This window comes from Pituophis catenifer, unplaced genomic scaffold (assembly GCF_029215685.1).
Source record: "Pituophis catenifer annectens isolate HBS135680 unplaced genomic scaffold, rPitCat1.0.hap2 SCAF_4, whole genome shotgun sequence".
NCBI classification, from domain to species: Eukaryota; Metazoa; Chordata; class Lepidosauria; order Squamata; family Colubridae; genus Pituophis; species Pituophis catenifer.
The window spans coordinates 106,877,435-106,899,842 of record NW_027256884.1 but is presented as its reverse complement, the minus strand read 5'-3'; the positions used below and the strand labels follow the sequence as shown (position 1 = coordinate 106,899,842).

At 34.1% G+C, this 22,408-nt stretch overlaps 1 protein-coding gene across 1 annotated transcript in view; it reads left to right on the top strand.

The window, feature by feature from the left end:
• B3GLCT (beta 3-glucosyltransferase) overlaps nt 1-22,408 on the top strand; it is a 63,893-nt gene that overhangs the window by 21,227 nt on the left and 20,258 nt on the right. Inside the window, exons 5-8 of the mRNA XM_070943862.1 lie at nt 4,625-4,701; nt 9,975-10,086; nt 12,116-12,252; nt 17,525-17,588. Coding sequence (XP_070799963.1) covers nt 4,625-4,701; nt 9,975-10,086; nt 12,116-12,252; nt 17,525-17,588 — 390 coding nt within the window. The remainder of the gene's footprint in view (nt 1-4,624; nt 4,702-9,974; nt 10,087-12,115; nt 12,253-17,524; nt 17,589-22,408) is intronic.

The window sequence follows — 22,408 nt, the reverse complement described above, 5'->3', positions numbered from 1 at the left end:
AGGAAAATATAACATACTCTTAAATCCTGGAAAATTCTGACAAGGATATGTTTTATGGACGTATGTTATGACTGCTGGAGATTTAAATATGAGAATAAAGAAGATTTTTTCATTAAAGAGACCCCTGAATGCTATGATACAAGATTGAATGCATAAAGGGGATTTAAGGAGATTCTGGAAAGCTTTTGGGATTATTTAAAGGAACAGATTGATTAACTATGGAATACAAAAATTGTGAACATTGAATTCTTTTTGGGGAGTGACTTTAGGTTTGATTATATGGTTTTTGGATTACTGGACAAGAGCGGGACTTATTAAAACAAGACAAGCTGTTACACCAGGGTGAAATGAGTGGAATTTGGGAATAAATGATGTCAATGTTTCAAAACATCAAGGACATTCTGATAAGAAACCATAAGGAGATTAAGAATTTAATATATGGCATGGATGAAAAACTAGGAAATATTATACAAAGAACAATAAGTGATCAAGATGCCCAGGAAAAGGAGGAGCCAAAGCAATAATGACTGATTAAATAAACCAAGGGGAAAACATTTTAAGAGATTTAAAAAGGAAACCGGAGATGCAGGAAGACATTTTTGAAAGGGAGACAGGAGCAGGGGTAGATATTTTGGAAGCTAGATATTGGAAAAGGGCAGAGATGGGAGAAATGTTTAAAATGAATAGTCAGGACGTAGAATGATGCAGATAGGGATAAAGATCCAAGAGAGGAATATGGGAGGCAAGTTAAAAAATGAACAATTAAAGCTTTAAAACGGGCAAGAGATGACAAATAGAAAGGATTTGTTCCTAAATATAATGGTGGCATGATTAAAAGCTAGAATAGGGATAGAAATAAGAGAGAGGGGGAATATTAGTATACACATTTGTATACAATAAGTTAAAAGTAATAGTAAGAGGGAAGATTAGAAATTGAATGATGCTATTATTATGTATGTTTAAACAATATTGTGATTGGCATTGGAATAACATATTGAAACATTGAATTAAATTAAATAATTGTTCTGACCTAGGTTTCCTGAGTCAGTAAAACACACGAATACTCCTAAAAACCTCTTTTATTGCAACAGCCCTGAATTCTGCTCATTTACAGATGAGTCCCAAATAGTTGTAAAGAGTCCTTTGGGATAAGGCTGATAATCACCCATCTTTATCTCCCTTGACACGCTGCCAAAGACCTAATTGGCAAAGCCACACGGAGTCCAGAATCAAACAGAGCTTCAGACTGAACAGAACTGAACAGAATTAACAACGTTGCTTCCTGCAAAGGTGTTGTGGCCCATCAGCAGCCTGTGCAGATTGTAGCTGATACCAACAACAAGGAGGCTGGTGTGGTGCTGCGCCAGCAGACTGTGCAGCTGGCGCTCGAGTCGGACAGTGAGGAGGCTGGAGAAGATGTGGTGTCAGAAGCAGGGATGCAGCCAGTGCCTTCAGAACCTCCAGAAGCTCCTTTAAGTGAAGAGGACGAAGAGGAGGAGCCTCTTCTCAATGCACAGGCACGCAGAGCTGCCAAAAGGCAGGAGTAGTTCCTCAGGAGGAGGTCTCCTTGAGAGTAAGGCTTGGGGCTAATTGGCCACTCTCTTAGCCTATTTAAGGAGGAACGCCGATTGCAGCAAGCTGTAGGGAACAACTTTAGTTCACTCTCCTTCATGTCTGGATTCTCTGCAAAATTGCTTCTGGGCTTTCTGCCAACCCTAGTAAGACTGTGATTACCTTACCTTAGAAATCTCGTAGGCTTAAACTTTCTTAAACTTAAGAAAGTTTATTAACAGCCTTTGGTTGAAAAAGACTGAGTTATTTGAGTAAAATAAGCTTTGTATAGATTTTGTGTGTGCTGCGTTCTTTGGGGTCCGTAGCTGGAGCAGAACAAAAGGCCTAAGTGCCTTTGCTCCTCTTTTAAGTCTTATGGGAGGGGTCAATCATCTCCAAGCCCTACTCCTGAGTCATCCATTTTGTTTTAACTGTTCTTGCTTTCTGGCAGCTCTGCGCATGCGCGTACTGGGAATAGGTTCCCCCTATTCCTCTGCCTTGCTGAGGTCCGACTCTGGAGGCAGCACGTACTTCTCAGATGACCCTTTCTCTGCCTCCAACGCAGAGCCCTCGTCCAAGTCTTCCCCAGCCTCCAGGACTGGCCTATGTTCCTCCCCAACCTCCTCACTGTCCGACTCTTCTGCCAGTTCCACAGGCTACCGGCGGACCACAACAATAATGAAAGTTTATAATTTAATACAAATATGTGTATTAACACTAGAATTACATAAGCCTGAGGAATGTAACAAATATGATTAATATCACTATTTTTATTTGTATTAAAATGTATATGTAGATAGGGATAAAGATTCAAGAAATCTTTAAGTTAAAAAAATGAACAATCAAAGCGGGCAAGAGATGACGAATAGAAAGGATTTGTTTTTAAATATAAAAGTGGCATGATTAAAAGTTAGAATAGGGATAGAAATAAGTGAGGGAATATTAGTATACACATTTTTATACAATAAGACAAAAGTAATAAGAGGGAAGATTAGAAATTGAATGATGGTATTATTATGTATGTTTAAACAATATTGTGATTGGCATTGGAATAACATTGAAACATTGAATAATTAAATAATGAAAGTCCATAATTTAATACAAATATGTCTATTAATACTAGAACTACATAAGCTTGAGGAATGTAAGAAATATAATTAATAGCACTATTTTTATTTGTACTAAAATGTATGATACCCAGATGCCACACTGTTCATGCATTGATATTGATATATTGTAAAATAAAATAAAAAACTTGGAAAAAAATGGTGTAACTGCTTGCAGTTAAGCTGCCATCCTATTTGATTAGTTTTCAAAAGGATTGTAATTTGACATTTGTGCAGAATTAGAAATTTTATGGTCCTGGAAAATAGCAAATTCTACGGTATCTAAAATTGATTTTTCAGTTTGAATATCTAGAGATGGTTTTATTCATTACAATCTGTTCTATACTGCAGTATCTTCTGACAGATCTCCCAAATCTACCCTTATAAAAATGTATCATAGATTTCTTTTATATCCCTATTTAGAACTCTCTATTGTATTAAAAAAGGACAATCACAAAATATATATGTAATGATGAAGTAAGCACTAGCTAATTGCTTGTCACAAAATTGTTTTTAAAAAGTATGAATAAAAGCTGCAGGAGAAATGTAAAAAATGTGCACATTTTTATACAGCCCCTGCTTTTTGTGGGGGAGAGGAAAGGAGCAAACTCATAAATCACTAGAGAAATTGGCTGGAATAAATTTATAAAAATGATGAATGGGGTGGATATAAAATTGGTAAGAGTCAGCCATTTGCAATATACTATCATAGTTGATTCCTGTATAGCCATGAATGTGAAACAAGAAAAAACTGTCCTTTATTTAAAATCTGTTCAGCCACTTATCTGCATGTTCTCTATCATGCAAATATAAAATAAGCAATAAAGATATTTTTACTAAAAGTAGTAATATACAAGATACAATTGTGAAAATAGCACTTCATTTTATTAAAAATAATCATGGATCTCAGTAATGTATATCTGCATGGACATACATATAGTTAGGTTCACAAAATAACTTTTATATTACTGACTTTTATACTATTGCTTAAAAAAATATACTCGACTCAAAAATGAGTATCAATATGGGTATCAATATCATATTTTAAAAATCAAACTATGTTGATTTTTAAAAACAAAATAAAACAGTGTATTTAAAATATGATTCACACTCTCAATCTCAGGTCAGAATTTAACTCCTGAGTCGACTATTGCAACTGCCCAGTGTCTTTTAGTGCCAATCAAATATATTCAAATTGCAATAATCAAACCTGGAAATGCATCTGATACTAAAAAATATATGCATGCCTTAAGTAGGTAGGGTTGCCTGCAGGTAGGATTTTTAAGCTAAATAAATGTTCTAATGCATTTATAGTGGGATTGGGGTATATACTCCTAATAATATCTGCACATTCAGTTTTTACAAAACAATAAAAATACAAAGGTATTCTTCTTTTCAGATCTATGGAACAATGTCTTTTATTTAATTTTGATTGTTTTTGAGCCTTTTATTTCCAGGTTCACTAAGTGTTCAAAAACAGCATTTTGCCTGTGCAGTGTGCATTGTATATTAAAAGAATAATCAAGTTTAAGGAATTTAATAAAGGTAGAATTGCAGCTCAGTTGCTTTTTCACAGATCTCAGAAATGCTGAGGTATATCCTTTGGGATTAGCATCTGAAATATGCTTGTACAACATTTACGCCTGATATTTGCATTTCATTTACCTTCAGGATTCTGTGCATACTCTATCAATGCCAATATTCTAAATATTCTAAATATCAGTGGATCAGAATGTAACATTTATTTTCAATAAGGTTCCTATGTGAATCTACTTACTTGAATAGCTAATCTTATTACTTATTACTATTACTGTTCCTTAGAAAATACTCTTTTGTGTTTAAAATAATTTTGATATTTTTGAATAGGAATGTTTAATTTATGGAAAACATGAAATAAAGTATTCCATTTTTAACTCTGTTAAAGGTGTTCATTACTCTGTGGTTCATGAAATGTGTTTTCTTAAAAGGAAATGCCTACCGTTCTGCTTACTCATCAGATGGACAGACATGAAGGGACATGGACTATTTTACCATTAATGCATGAGTAAGTGTAAAAACAAGGTATGACATTGTGAACTACAGGCTCTTGGAGTTGGAAGGGATCATTAGGCTGTTAATTTTCATCCCACTGCTGCGTTCATGAATCAATCTCCACTTAAAAACATCCAGCAAAGAAAAGCTCTCTTCTTTGATAATTGGTTCCATGTCAAACTTACCATTAAGAATTTTTTAGAAACTGCCTTATACTGTAAAAAGAGCATTAATTTGTGTCCTGCATCTATGTTGATAAAAAAATAGATCTTGGCTTTTCATATGACAATTTTTCAGACACTCAAAGAGTGCTGTCATAGTCCCTTTCAGTTTTCTTTTCTCAATGGTGAATATGTCCGCTTCCCTCAGTCTCTGCTGGTAAGACTTAATTCCAGAACTTTGATCATCCTTGCAGACTTTCTTTTCATGTTCTATAATTTTTCTGTATCTTTTTCAAATGTGTTGCTCAGTAATGAATATGGCTCTGATATTGGCCAGTGCAGAAGATAACAGAATTGTTTCTTCTGATAATACCAAACTTTTATTTCTGTTAATGTAAATTATACTTCTACTGTATTGACTTTGCCTTTTCAACTTGCAGTTAACTACAATCGTGCCTCACCCTAGTTTAATGAAAGGCTGTCACTGAGCAATCTTTGTACAGTCTTTGTCAGTGAGCATTCTTTCAAGCCAACTGTGGCTCCTTCAAATGGACTTCATCCCACCTTTATAGAATGTTACAAGATACTTTATCAAATGCTTTGCTGAAAGTTAAATTATATTATATCCATATTATTCCTATGATTTGCTAAACTAAAGAAATTACCTAATTGAAAAGGGAAATAATATTAGTGTGATTACTTCTTGATAAATCCATATATACTTCTGGCAACTAATAAATGGTGTTTTGAGGTGTTTACAAACGGTCATTTTGTCGTCTGCTCTATAATGTCCCCTGGTATCCATTACTCTATTTCAGCCTTAGAAAAAGACAGGAAACAGTTTACCTCCTCTAGCTATCTGGATCTTTCCACTTTCTCAAAGATAATGGATAGAAATTCCTTCAGTCACCTAAGATGCAGTCTATCAGGTTCTGGAGATTTAAGCATATTCAGGGTCAGTTGTTCTATGCCTTGTTTTCTGTCAGCTTTCAGGTAAATCCTGCCTTTCAGTCAACTCTTCACAATCTCCTGACAGAATGCACTTCAGAGGACACTGAACCAAAATAGTAGTTACGCTTGTTCTTTGCTATATCTCTTACCATTTTCCCTCTGAACAGTTGAAACACTATTCCATTAAAATTTAGAATGTAACTGAAAAGGCCCTTAATGGTCTTATTATCCTTCATTAATCTCATTCTTGTTCTGAATTTTAGCTTTCCTGATACAATACCAGACTATCCCTATATGCTTTTTTTGTGATGATTTTCCACCCCCTATATATATTCTTTTTTATTTTCAAATCCTTATTAAGTTTTTGTGTAGCTTCTTCTAGTGTAGTTTCTTTTTTGCCTCATTGAAATTATTTTCAGTAGTACTTTTGGTATTTCATTTTTAGACACTCTTACCAATCATGAATTTATTTTCCCATTTGCATCTTCTAATATCTGAACTTATTGATCATTACTCTGAATTTATTAAAATCCAGCTCTTGAAGACATGTTTGCTTACATTTAGTTTTAGTTTCCCTTAATGTCCAGAATCCTTCCAATGTTCCTACTATTTTCAATTCATCAACTAAATCTCTCCTATTTGGTAGGATCAAGTCAAGAATAGCAGATCCCATTATACCTTTCTTCACCTTTTGAGGGAAAAAGCAATGAGCAAGACAGCTCCTACATTTCCTGGAAGAACCATCCTTGGCAGTGTCTCTCAGTGGATGTCAGGTAATTCTAAAGTCTAAGAAATTCTAAGTTCTAAAATCTCTTGGTTCTTTGAAAGATTGGCAGTTTGGTTTAGAGTACATCATTAACATTTTTTCTTGATTTGTGATTGGCAGGAGACATCAGCAACATCTGTTGTTATTCTTCTATTTATTTTGGTCTAGATTCTTTAAGTATGGCCAAGTTCATTCCCTTGGATCTCTGCAGTATTTTCAATATTTAGTGGAAATTTGCCTCCTTTTCTAAAAATTCTGTTTATTTTGAACAAGCTGTGTTCATGAGTTCCTGTGCTCTAATCATGAAAATCATCCCAGTGGTCTCAGTTATACCATACCTATTAAATCATATGTACTAAGCTTATCTTGTTTATCAGTCATAGTCTGAGCATTAGTATATAGAAAATGAAGAATGCACTTTGTAAGAAGATGTTATCTTTGAGTTTTCATTGAGTCATTGAACATAACAAGTTTAATAATTATTTATTTCTACAGTATCAATTATTTATTTCTACAGTATCAATTATTTATTTCTACAGTATACAGAATATTAGGAACATTAAGTTATTTATATATATATATATATATATATATATATATATATATATATATATATATATATATATTCTCAATTACCTTAAAGTTGTCTTAATCAGACATGTTTGCATCAAAAAGTATTCTAAAGGTTAGTATATGTATATAAAATCAAAGGATTAGAGTAAAATACCAGCCCATAATACTGTACACCCAGATTTATAAAACTATTAAGTATTCGTATGACTAACAAATAAACCATCATGATATACTATTGTATGAAGAGGGGAAGGTTAAACTTAAAAGTGCATTTATAATTCTGAAAGGCTTTAAAATAGTCCATTAATAATCCATGTAAACGGACATAAAATCAAATTTGTAAACTTCTGGTCTATAGTACATGAGTTAAAACACAATGGAATGCTGGAACTGCTGTAGAAATTATAAGGAACTCCAGCTAAACGTAAGATGTTTATTTCATTGGTGGACACACAGAAAGTTGGTATCCCGTTACAATAGCTACTTCTGTAACTAGCTATTGTGCTGGAATATTATGCTTCCCCTTTCTAGTCATCTTCTGTGGACTATGAAAGTTTTGGCAGTTTCTCCATCATTTGCCTAATCCATGCTCCCAGACATTAACACATAAGTTACTCTATCAGACAGGTCCTAGAGTAACCAATTATTATGATTTTCTTATCCTTTTACTGATAGCAGCACATCCCCTCTGCTTTTCAGGACTGTCATCCTCCAGAGATTGAGAGGCTGTTTCTTCTATAGGACACTCAAAGACATTTCTATATTCCTTTGCTGTTTAATATCTCCAATATCTCGTTGTTTCTCATTTCTCTCTCATTCATGGGCTACCTGTTCTAATTGGTTATTCTGTCAGTTCTTGTTGTAACGTTCAGTTTTTTAGGTTAAAAACTGAAGTCCACTTTTCTATGTGATAACCCTTCAGATATTTGAAAACTACTGTCATATTTCTCGTGAATCATATTTTTGGGGTTAATCATATCCAGATCCGTTAACCCTTTCTCATAGGACTTCATTTTTAGACTCCCTTCCCCCACCATCTGGAAGTGGGAATCCTCATTCCAATTTTTGTCTTTTTTAAACTGGTGCTTAGAACTGGGGCTTCCAAATGGGGATGGAGGAAAGTAGAAGGGAACGCTTACTTCTCGTGAACTGGGCTTTTTGCTTCTGTTAATGCACCCAAAATAATATTTGCCTTTTAAGCAGCTGCATCACATTACTGGCTCACATTTCATTTTTGTTCAATAAAAATACGAAGTTCTGCTATATTCAACCCTTTTTAACCAGCAATCCACAAATCACCAACTTATTTTTTCCCCCATTTCCAGCAAAAAGTCCAACAGAGGCTTCCAGCTTTTAATAAAAGTACTTGTTGACCTATCCCTGATGAAAGGTCAGTTTTGACATTTCTGCAGATTCTGTCTTCGCAATCTAATCCTTCATTGTTGGCCTTCAGTATTTTTCCAACTTCATGCAATAGTCTCATTTTTTGTACCATGTACAAAAAGTAATCTTCCATAAGTCTTTTCTAATTAGCTACCTTCAAGTCCCAATAAAAATTTGTTTCACTTGTGCTATTGGCAAATTTTTGCCCCCCAACCTATATTTTGCTTTATATTTTTCTTACTCAGATGCAGAGTTGTACATTTCTCTCTGTTGAATCCCATTCTATTCAGTTTTGCTGGGCCCTCAAGCCCATTTAGATCCTTCCAAATCTTTCCTGTTTCATCTAAATTGGTGGGACACCCCATGAAGGTTTGTATCATCTGCAGCTCTTATAAATTTCCCTCATCCAACTTAACTGATAAAAATGTTGAAGAGTTGATTCCATGGAAACTGACTGGCTGCCTTATATAACTTTTAACATCTCTACTTATTTACAAGGAAATAATCGGTCACTTGGACAACGGTCAGCAACACAATGCATGTGTGGGAAATGGCATTGTGAGCTGTTCAGATACATATGTCAAATAATCAATATAATTTGCTGTAAAATGGGTGAAAATAGCATCAGCAGTAGATATATATATTTTTTTACAGTGGGCTTATATGTCCAAGTGTAGTTCAGACAAAGCAGTCATCTTTTTAACATCCCTAAAGCTACTGAAATGAACTTTTCTGAAGCGCATTTGATGAATGCTTCATTATTGCCATTTTACTCTATTTCACTTTGAATTGTTTATATTGATTTGTTACTATTATTTCATTTGACTTTGATGACTAATTTTATGTATTTCTCAGTGTCACTTTTATATTTTGTCCTTGCATTTCTGTAAGTTTGATTGACGCTGAGCTTGTCGGTCGAAAGGTCGGCAGTTCAGCGATTCGAATCCCTAGGGCCGCATAACAGGGTGAGCTCCCGTTACTTGTCCCAGCTTCTGCTAACTTAGCAGTTCAAAAGCACGTAAAAAATACATGTAGAAAAATAGGGATCACTTTTGGTGGGAAAGTAACAGCATTCTGTGCACCTTTGGCATTTAGTCATGCCGGCCACATGACCACGGAGACATCTTCGGACAATGCTGGCTCTTCAGCTTTGAAATGGAGATGAGCACTGCCCCCTAGAGTCGGGAACGACTAGCACATATGTGCGAGGGGAACCTTTATCTTTACTTTTTTACCATAGATATTTTAACGTTGAGACAGTGGTAGTCCTTTTTTTACTGTTTTTTAAATCACCAAGACTCAATATTGATTTGGTTTTTAATAAATAATATAATGTCCACAATAGAGATAGAGCAAGATTATAAATATTTCCTAATATCTGCAAAAATACTTGAATCACAGAATTCTTTCTAAATCATGTTTACAATAAATGAAACTTTTTTTTTCTTTCAGGTTTTCTGTTTCCTACAGCAAAAACTCCTCATGGATTTTTTTCTGTGAAGAAGATACAAGAATACAGATTGTAAAACTACTGAAAACACTTAGTAGATATGACAAAGCTAAGGTGATATTTTAAAAAATGATTTCTTATTGTTTGACTCCAAAATGTACTACAAACTGTGAAAAAGAATCAAAAACTGAATTAATTTGCATTTTGATAAACCTATGACTATAATAGATGAGAAAGAACAGTTTTCTTCTTATTTAACATGCATCATGCCTAAAACCTAGACCAGTGTAATTAATGATAATAAATTATATACTGACAGTTGCATTATATTACAATTACAGTTTTATATCAACATTATAAGAATAAAATCTCAATTATCAAGATCTATTCAGTATAAAAGATCAAAACCATTATTGCATAGATTTTTTTTAAAGAAGTATTTACAAAGAGCTGAAATATAGAAACTTACAATTATCAAGATCTATTCAGTATAAAAGATCAAAACCATTATTGCATAGATTTTTTTTAAAGAAGTATTTACAAAGAGCTGAAATATAGAAACTTACAATTATCAAGATCTATTCAGTATAAAAGATCAAAACCATTATTGCATAGATTTTTTTAAAGAAGTATTTACAAAGAGCTGAAATATAGAAAGTTACAAGTTATTTTACATCTACTAGTAAAAAATAGTACAAGACATTCTAAAATAATAATTATTATATATTTAAATATATCAACAACATATTGATAGGAATAATTGTAAGAACACTAGTTCAGGTTCTCACCTTAGTTCATTTACTATTAATAAGAAACTGAGATGTTGGGAAATCTTGCATACATGTGTGAAAGTATTACTTCTGAGTGGTTTCTTATCTGTGGCTAAAATTATACTTGGTCATGGAAATATTCTACCATAAAGTTAACACCTATTAATTAGCAGTCTAGTTCACACTTATTCATATAGTGTTACTTAGTTTGCAAATAGCTGAAGGCTAGGAATATGCATAGCATAGTAAACATATTTCATTTAGAACAGGGGTGTCAAACTGGCAGCCCACGGGCTGGATGCATCACATGTAGGCCATGCCCACCCCAGCTCCGCAAAGGGAAAAATGTCATGAAATGTCAAGTGATGGCAGCGTGACACTGCAAGTTTGACACCTGTGATTTAGAACAAGTGAGCCCTAAAACCAGTTCAAGTGGAAGAAGCACACAATAGAATTTGTGTCTGTTACTATAAGTTGAGATTTTCTGTCCTCATAAAGAAGTTGAGTGAAATTAGTTTTTCTTGGGGCAAGGGGGATAATGTAATAAGCATTCAGAGGACATATTTAAAGAAAGAGAAAAGTACTCTCTTGAGAAATTCAGCAATTGATTGAGGAAAAACTTTTAACAGATTTTTATTCTTACCTGGGGGGTTTTTTGTTCCTGTTTTTCTCCTATCCCAAAGCAGGGATTTTTGGGGTGGTTTGGTGGGGTGGGAGGCTTTGTTTTGTTAAAAAAATGTTTGACTAGTTTTCTGTAAATTAGATAGTAGTTAGCATATACTGTTTTTTCACCTACTCTTGCAGCATGGTCTGACTCACATATAAGCTGTTAAGCTTATCCTTTGTTTTAGGTTTAGAATAATGTTGGAACCATCTGTTTTTGCACAAACAAGTCCATGTCACTTGTTCATCAAAACATACTTTTAAAAAATAGATTTGATATGATGTATGAATATATCAAGTAAGCAAAGACTTATTTGTTATCTCTTATTTCTTGGTTAAAAGTTAGTTTTGTCTGCCAGCCAATTTTGCCTGTGCAAACCTAGACTTTAATTTTGCTGAAATGCCACCACTAATAGAACCTCCAATCAACATAACGAATGGTGAAAGATGCAGTGAACTGTGGTTCCTCCATATCTCGAAGGTCACAAGTTTCCAAACCTTCACAATTGGTTTACATTTTAAGTTTGATAGATGAAGCATTAGTATGATTTATTATACAATTAAGGATGCCTTTACTCTCTGTGTGTTCGTGCACTCGAATAAGAGAAAAATAGTCTTATAAGGTTCTGTGGACCATGTAATAGATCTTCAGGATCTTAGTGAAGTTAAATTCATTAAGCACATTCAATAATATTTCTGTTCTCCCACAGGAATTTTTTTTAGGCAAAGCATTACATGATGATGAATCTACAATTATCCACCATTATGCCTTTGCAGAAAACCCTACAGTTTTCAAATTTCCAGATTTTGCTGCTGGCTGGGCACTTAGTATTCCACTTGTAAAAAAGTAAGATTGAATGATGTAATTTATTATAAATTGTTTTACTGAATAGTTGGTGTTTTTAAAATACTTTGGAGAAGTAATGCTGTTAAACATTAAAAGTCTCCATCTTGGTGTGTATGCATATAAAATGTACTGAGAATCTCTAATTACTTACCAGCTTTTATCTCATTTAAAACATTTAAAATCCAGTTTCATGTACCGTAAAAGTGACTATTCCACAAACATGTGATGCTATATATTTGTGTGTGTGTGTGTGTGTGTGTGTGTGTGTGTGTGTGTGTGTGTGTGTGTGTAAGTGATCAGCAACTAATAAATTTAAACAGTGAACTAGTAAAATTGTGTAATAGGTGTTACACGACTTGTGCAGCAGAACTGTCAGTGCTTTGACCCTCTGGCCTAATTTAGCAGAAAGCTGAAAGAGCATAAAAGTGAAATGATAGGATCAATAACTTGCTCCATTGGATCCTGAAAAGAAAACCGGAAAATGCAGCTTAGCCTTTGTTCTTCATATAAAAAAGTGAAGGAAAAAGCAATAAGGCTACCTCTTCATGAATGACCCATTGTTTGTTTTTAATTTCATTTAACTTGGGTTACAATAAAATGGAACATTAGACATAGGATGGAACCCAGAGATGATGGGTGGGATCATACAGTCAGACCTTCCTCTTCCCTGCTACAGTATCATGGTTTGGTAGATGTCTTTCCTATTGGCTGGTGATGTGCTAAAGAGAAAGAGAAGGCAGCAAAGCTGAAACAATCAGGAAATTATTTAGGTTACTATTATACATTGCCCATGCCTAATGAGGAGAAAACTATTCGGCATGACTCAGAACAAAATCAATAGAGGCAAGTTAAGATTAGGCAGCGGAAACAGAACATTTCATACCAGTGTAGTTTTATGTGAATCAGTGAAAGATGGCTACACTTCAACTCAGCTTTAGAAAATGGTCCAAAGAGAATTAGAGACTGATGTTACCACAATATTGACAGGATCACAGCATGTAAATGTTGAAAAACAGAAAAATAGACATTATTGGACTTTACAATATAATAGCACAGGTTGAAGTCAAATTCAGAATTTCTATAGCAATGTTCCTCTGATGCCCAACTATAAATCAACATAGCAAGATTGCTATACTCATGTTACAGTCTATCTCCAATAGAGGCATTCTGTCAGGCAACCAGAGGCATCTCCTTATCAAATCGCAGGATTATACCTGGATTGATAACCTGCTTACACCAGGGCTGTTTCGGTACAAAATCCAGGATGGAAGATGATTCAAATAATCTGATACATAATAAAATGCAAAGCAATGGAAGTGAAGAATTAAATCAAACACTGTAATAAGAAATGATCACAGATAAATAAAACCTATAGAGTAGAATGTATTTATTCAAATTTATATAACTGCCCATATCTCACAAACAAGTAATTCTGGGTAGTAAACAGAGTTATAACACAATATATGCATCGTTATTATTATTAAAAAACTTTAAAACTATAAAAAGTACAAAGCTAAAAGAGAAAAAATATTCTCGAAGAATGCATATCAGAGAAGAATGCATATCACAGATTAAACTAATAGATATATAATTTTATATAAAATATAAATTCTATAAAATGAAATATATAAATATTCATATTAAATTTCATATTACCAATTTTAGTTAATATATTACTATTTTAATAACAGGAGGAAAAAGAACTGTTGCAAAAGAGACACTCCAGGCCAGGGATTTGGGGAATATGAGAAGGAGCAACCCTGCTTTAATTATGTTAGACATAAACTAAGCAGGACAATTGCTTAGACAGGTTTTCAAGATTCAGTTACACGCTACTTAGCAATAACAGTCTTTCCAGAAGTCCAGGTGGTTCACATTTGCCTGCCTCACAGGTTTGAAAGATTAAATATTTGCAGTGAAATACACAAAATTGAGCTTTTTAATAAAGTGTGTTTCATATTCTCCAACTCTGGTGCTTTGGCACTTGAGATTATTTGAAAAGATTGTTCTCATCTGTTTTTCTGGATAAACTGCTTGCAGATTATCTTCGGCTATGTTGGGACTGCAACTCTTAGTGGGTATGATGAAATGGGAATTCTAGGAGTTGGAGTCCAAGAATGAAATAGTGCCAGGTTGGAAAGGCTGATTTACAGCAAAAGTATTTACCTGAGGTTTTGAATATTCCCTGCCTACCTAAAAAAGGAATATTATTAACAACTAAGAATCTTAGGTCCTGAATTTCTTATTGCTTAAACACATTTTTCTTTTCTTTCTTTCTTTTTTGGATGATTTTTTTTTTTTTTTTTTTTAAACAAAAAACCCCACATCTTTTCAAAACTTTTGCTCCGGTCACAAATTAAAACAAATCATTAACAAATCTTATTTTCAATTAACACAACTCAATATTTTAAACAAATATTTCCCTCATATCTATCTATATAACTATGCCATTATTTCAAAAAAAAACGTTTCTTAAATCCTAATCAGTTATCAATTCATTTTTCTCTTTCATTTGCTTAGATGGATATTTTAACAATATAAGTTTTACAATTATATTAGACAAATTAAACATTCATTAACTATTTAATTATTATTAAACCTAACATGCATTTTATCTTAACTATCACTCTCAACATACACCTCCTCATTTTAGTTATCCCATCTCTTTTTATTATCTTTGATGTTAAACCAATCATTTCTATTTCTTGACTGTTAATCACAGCGTAAACCTTTGTTTTGGATGTTGAATATAGCATATTTTTATTTTTTGGCCATTGCCCAGCATGACTTTTGTTTGGCTGTTAAACACATCATATTAATTTTGTTTTTTGGCCGTTACACGGCATCTTCAGGTTTGTTTGGCTGTTGAACACAACATCTCTATTTTTGTTTTTTGGCCGTTACATGGCATATTAAGTTTCGTTTTGGCTGATACCCAGCATGACCATTTGTTTGACTGTTCAATACAGCATATTATAGCTTTTTGGCTGTGAAATAAAGCATGTTCATAGTTGGTTTAACAATCTCTACTTAAACCTTTCTTTGTTGTTTCCCTCCATCTATGCATTGCTTTTCATTTAATCATATTTTTCTTTATCCTTTTTCATAGCATTCATAACATTTTAACCTTGAGATATGGTTCTTGCTTAAAACATATTTTTAAGTATATTTTTAAATTCCTTTTAACATTTTCAATGAATCATATTCACCCTTATTCTTTACCTTAACATGTTACCATTAAAACATAGTTCTTGCATTAAACATAATTTTACATGTATTAATTAGTTTCATTTAACATTTTTAATTTCTATAGAAACCTCCAAACCCCCCTTTAATTTATTACAATCATCTTTACTTTATTTTATTTTTAATCACATTATCTTCATTTCCTCGTCTGCAAACATAAATTTCCTTCCATTTTCCAAGTTTTTAATTTTATTCTCCATAAATCCAATTAAATCTCTTTTCATATTTTATTCCAGATATAGTGTATCAAATCTCTTTCTTTTAAGGCTGCGCTTAATCCTTCTTCTATTCCTGCACTAACATTCAAATTATTATTTGTTCAACTGTAGGAGTTCCATTGTAAATTCCTCTTCTTCACCAAAGTCCAGCTGTTTGCAGTCAGGAAAGAAAAATCCTCCTCCAAAGTTCAGCAATTTTTTTTTTTTTTTTTGGTAGAGCTCAAAGTTCTCATAACAAAGGGAGGTTACAAAGTTCCTCTTTATGCCAGATGGTGTCTCTCTATAATCCACATTTCCCATTAGTCATGCAAGACTCCATTTTATTTCTTATTATATAACCATCCACTTTATTTTCTTCTTTTAGTTAAAAAAGTATCAAATCTTCTTTTTTTTTTCCTTAGTCCAATTCAGATTTTTAAAGTGTTTAGTCCTTTTACCATATCTCTAAATTAAGTCTCTTAGTTCTTGTTCCAAAATTAGTTGTTTCTCGGGTCTTTGTTCTTTAAAGTTACAATTTAAAAAAACATTCCAAAGCCCCTTTGTTACTTAGCTGCTGTTTTAGGCTAGGGGTCTTCTAGTTACTAATGTAGCTCCAAACCTTGTTGCAAGCCTGGACTGTTGTCACTCATCCAGCTTCAAAAGCCTCCGTTTTACTTCGCTTTCCTCCAGCACTTTCCTTGCCCAGTTGTCACAGCTTCGTGGCAGCCGCCATGTCTGCCGCCCCCCGCTGCCGCCTCACAGAGGGTTTCCTCTGACCTCCGAAGAACTTGCCTGTTCCTCTCGGTCTTCCGAGGCGCCCCTCTTCTTCCCCTGCCCTACAGGACAGGTTTGGTCCGCAGACCCATCGGCGGCGGTTCGGCAGCCGGGGTTTTCGCGGGACTCATCAGAGCCCACTATTTCCCCGACTGTCTTGCCGCAACGTCAACCGGACGTTCCCTGCTTAAACACATTTTTCAAGTTAGTTGACAACACTGCTTTTCAGAAAGACAAACTATCTCACCCATCGTATAATATGCAATTTTTTAATGTGTGTGTGTGTGTGTGTGTGTGTGTGTGAGAGAGAGAGAGAGAGAGAGAGAGAGAGAGAGAGAGAGAGAGAGAAAGAGAGAGAGAGAGAGAGAGAGAACACTGCCTTCGAGTCAGTGTTGACACTTGGCAACTGCCTACACCAGTCCCTGCTGTTTTCTTGGCAAAGAAAGATAATTTGCCATTGCCTCTTTGCTAGGGCTGAGAGAGAGTGACTGGTCCAAGGTCACCTAGCTGGCTTTGTGCCTAGGCAAGACTAGAACTCAGAGGCTCCTGGCTTGTAGCCTGATCTTATAACCACTACAACAAACTGGCTGTCTTGATCAGCTGTACTGCCCATATATTAAAGTTGAAAATAGTTGCACCCAACAACTAAACAAAGTAGTATACCAAGTTTAAAGAGATATAGCTGACTATATCTTCAAAGTGCCATGCAGGGTCTGGTTTTGACCTCCAAGGAAGGTTCATCTTGGTAGCTACTTTGATTGACATGAGGGCAAAGAAATAGAAGTTCTCCACTATTATTGGAACAGCGTAGGCATTATCTATATTCTAAGCATTGTATTCTGTTTCATGAATCACATATCGTTTTTATAACCATGGCCAGATTCTATCAAATAGTCATTGATATTTCATCAGTTTTAAATTTGGAAATTATACACTATATGTCATCATCTAAGGTAGGGTTACAGAATTACTATGTAATGGTTGGTAACTTCATTTAAAAAGATCGATGTTTTTCCATATATCAGTATTTTGTTTTTATTATTCTTATTGCTTAGGCTTGCAAGGAGATTGAAGAATGAACCTTTAAAGTCAGATTTTACAATAGATTTAAAACATGAGGTAAGCCCTTTCTGATTCACTTGAACATGATTTACTTCATATAATCAGGTTCCAAACAATACAAAGAAGTTATATTAGTATTTTTGTTCATTATATACAATAATAAAATTCAGATAACAAAGTATCAATAATCTCATCTCTGATAGCAATCCTATGTAGCCAAAAATCACATTAGTGCAGGATAATAGCTGATTTTTTTTTTAATGTGGAGATCCACACATCTTTGCTGTAGCATAAATTGGTTTATTGATCAGTGCTAGAGGCAAAAGCAAGTCTAAAAGTAGGTGAGGTTTACAACCCCTCTTTATAGAATTTTGTATTAAAAATACATTAGCTAAGAATAATTGCAAGTAGCAAGTACAGGGATTATGAATACTGTGTATTCATAGTCTGTCCTCTGCAGGATGCCATTCAGTGACTCTTATCGACATACTGCTTTATTCATGAGTTTTTCAAAGGTGAAACCATGTCATATCATCTGCAAGAAGACAAATGAATGACTATAATTGACAACTCACTGCTGCAGGTGAGAAACTAACAAGATCCGTGGACTCATGAAGTGTGCTGTCTGCTAGGAGCACAGATTATTGATGGGACAGAACAACTTTCAATTATCTCTCCCTGCTTATCCATGTGGGGACAAATGATATTGCCAGGAGTATCTAAAATATCTAATGAGGAAGAAAGATCAAGAACCAGGAGCCTAAGGTATTCCCATCCTTCTTTCAAGTTCACACAAAAAGGATGGGGAAAAAAAGAAGAATGCTGTTGATGAACAATTTATGAATTGGTTTAGATATAGGAGATATAGTTTTTAAGGACTAGGATTCTGCAGAAATTATAGATTTGAAGAGCAAAGAATGATTTTGTATATAAACGGATATACAGTACATGTTGCTCCTATCAGGAACACCATAAGCAGTTGCACCTTTTCCCAGGATTGAATGGCTGCTCATGCATGTAATAAACATATTTTGCCCTTTGAATGTGGCATAAGATGATAAAAGTCTAATAAAACTGCATTTGCTCAAGCCATGATGAGCTTCAACAGGAAGGCTTTAGATGGAATCCTAAGCAATTTGTGCAGTGCAGAAGGAAATGGGAGTGTTGATGTAATGGGGGCCCTGTTAAAGAGCTCAACCTTAAAATTAAAAAAACATATAAAATTCATTATCTTCATTGTCTATTGTTTTCAACATATAAGTAATAAAAAAGATGGGTTTGAAATGTTAGTACTGGATGATTTAGTAGAAGTATGAAAGACCCAGTGGGATGTCTCTGAGGATTATACTTCAGCAGCTGAAGGATATAATTTGTTCAAAAGGAACAGAAGCAAATGAAAGGGAGGAGGAGGAAATGAACTAAATATTAAAAGTATTCACACCTGCTCAGAAATTCAAGGAAATGAAGCTGTCAAGAATATCTAATTAAAACAAGTAAAAGAATGTATAAAAATTGCATTGTTGTTTAGGTCTGCTATTACCTGCCCAAGCAAAAAGACAATATGGATTAAACTTTCCACAAGCACTTAGATCTTTCAAACAGGTTTCAAGTGGTGATGCCAAGAAAAATTAATTACTGACATATAATTGTGAGGCAAACTCTGCCAAGCATAGTTATTTCAGGAAATTCCCAGCTTTTCTTTCTATATTTTTCTTCTAAGAGTAGTGTAAGAGATAAAATATAGTTTTCTTGATTTGACATCTACCCTGGCAGTAGGGAGGGATCAAATGTGGAGCTAGCCTGGAGTCACTGTGCAACAACAAAAGGGCTAAGGCCTCCCCCCCTCCCCCGCCATGTTCCTTGGAGCCTATCTAATTGTTCCTAGGAGCAGGCTGTCAGACTGGGAAGATTTCTGTAGTATAGGCAGAATATAAAAAGTAGTTAGCTCAGACTCTGCACACGTGAGTCTGGTTGTTTGTACCTGACAAATGGAAATAGCAGGAATACTGGACATAAAGATAACTACCTTGATTTCAGCAAAATATTTGAAAAAACCCTGTGAAATTCCAAATAACAAACCAGCTAAGGATGTTCTGGATACATGGAAATTTACTAAGTAGACACCAGGGTCAGAAATTGGATTCCAAGAGTAATGATTTGCTACAAAAACTGCAATTTTAGACATATTGAACCAGTATAATTTCCTAATCAAAAAAACAATAATTTCATTATCTTTTGCATTTGCCAAACCCTACTTTGTTCACAGTTATATACATCATAGTTTAAGAAGATTCAGACAAACTGAAATAAGTTCAGCGAAGGACAACAAGGATGATCTGTGTTCTATGTAGAATGATTGAAGAAATTAGGCATGGTCAGACTTTTTATTAAAACACAGGAGGATTATATAAAATCTTCAAATATTTGAAGGAATGTGACCTAGAAGAAAGCCAAGATCTGTTCTCCTTCATTTCCGATAACAGGATAAGGAATAATGGATTTAAATTATACGAAGGGAGATTTCACCTGAATACTAGGCAAAAATTGACATTAAATCTATAGTGAATTAATTTCCAGAGAGATGGTAGTCTTTATATAACTACAAATTTTCAGGCAGAGAGTAGGTAGCCCTATGATATGAATGATTTAGATTTGATTCTTCTGTTGAGCAAAGTGACTATCATAGCCTCAAGAACCCTGTCATTTTATGATTCTTTGATTTCCCTCAGAAATTTCCTCAAAAATTCAACCTCATCCACTTCAGCATAGAAATGTTCAGTAATGGTAATTCCAATGCCAGCAGTCTCTACAACTGCCTCTTATGCAGTGAGAATTCCATCCTGAAGGGAAGGAGGCAATCTTTGTAAATAAGGAATATTTCTGAAAAACACCCTACCAAGCATTTAGATCTTTCTTTTTCTTATACATTCTGTTTTATTTCTTTAACAATGTAGAGATTGTAGAAGTTTGTGAGAGCCATTGAAAATTCTTTTTTTTTCCAGAAACCAAGATGAATTTATTCATGAGATATATGTTCAAACATTACTAACTATTCTTCCTTTTATTGTGGCACTTTATGGTAATAATAGTGTTATTAAAGTAAAAAGAATTGTGATTCATTCTGCCTCAATACAAAGCATTGAAAAGTATTTGATGCCTCAAGTCATATTTTTCTTGATTTCCTCATTTATGTTCAGTGCTCTATGGCCTTGGATAGAATATAATTATTTTAATGTATTTTAATTATAATCCATTTTTTTCCTGGCACATGCTGACGGTATTATGGATATCTTTAAAATTATTCTTTTCAAAGTGTCTTAAAAAAAAAAGTTTCTGAAAATAATCTGAAATGGCAGGCTCCTACTGCATTATACCCTAATCCAATTCTTCACCAATGTCAAGTTGCATTTGAATCATTAATTATTTTCTAAAATGCTACATGTTTTATATTACATTAAGAAATACTCAATCATTCCACTTTCGGTATAAACATGGTTTTAAAATAAGTCTTTTACTTTTATTATTTGATTGTTTGCCAAATGTATCTGAATGTTAAAAGTAGCTACAGAGAAGCAAACACAACTCTGCCCTTTGTAATCCTCCCTGCCATCTGTTCTTGTCAGTCCTGACTAAACTTATTTTTAATTTGTGTTGTCGTCTTCTCCACTTGGGAATAAACAATATTCACCAAGCGTATGTGCTGTTTTATGAGGTAATTTAGTAATACGTGTGATAAAATTAGTAAAAGGGCAAATTTGCAAATAAAGGACTATGAGATACAGACTCCCTAGTTTGAAAAATCTTTCTTTCTTTCTTTCTTTCTTTCTTTCTTTCTTTCTTTCTTTCTTTCTTTCTTTCTTTCTTTCTTTCTTTCTTTCTCCATTCATCTTACATATGTGACTCTCGGTGGCCTTCAAGATTAAAACCAAACAATAGCTGGAAACCAGGAAAAAAAAGAAAGAAAGAAAGCACGCAAACATTGCAACAAATAAAACCATACTATATAGTCAACCGAGACCACAGTTAATTCATGTACAATGTAACTATTTTAGATTATATATATTGTATATATTTCTGGAAGGTCAGCAAGGTGGGGACCAGTCTGACCTCTGTGTGGGAATGATGTTTCATAGGGCAGGCAAAGCATTATGTGCTCAGTCTTCTTGATTTGTCCTTACTCTAAGCTTGGCCCTCCTCAACCATCCTAGTTTTCCCTTTCCATATCTCAGAGAAACAAACAATTGTGACTTGTGTCAGAGAAAGAGGTCCAAAGAAAATATTGTTTCTGGGCATGCTCAAAAGCAACATCTAAGGAACATGTCATACATTGTTTCTTCTAATTCCAAATTGAATCTGAGAAGATTATAAAATTTATATTCCCATCTGCATTTTTTCTTAGACATTCCTTGCTGATGTTTCTTGTGAGGAACATAAGAAGTTGCCTTATTGTAGTTCAGACCATTGCTCTATCTATCATATTGCAGTGTCTAAAGCAGTGTTTTTCAAACTTGGTAATTTTTAAGTTGTGTGGCATTCAACTCCCATAATTCCCCAGCCACCATGTTGCCAAGTTTGGAAAATGATGTTCTAGAGCCACTAGAATGGCTCGTCAATCATAGCATGGTATTTCCAGGCCTTATTAGAGATGCCAGGAGTTGTCTGCAGGATTATGTGCTGGAACTTTTCATCTTTGTAATGGAAACGTATCATTTTCCTTTGGTTGATTTTTATTTTAATTGAGAAGAAAGTGTCATCTTTTTCTGCTTTGCATTTTTTTAGGTTTCTTAGAAAATCTCTAGGGAACACCAAGGGTTTATATAACATTTCTTTGAAAGTTGATAAATAATTTTAAGTGTAATTCTCTCTCTGATAATGTA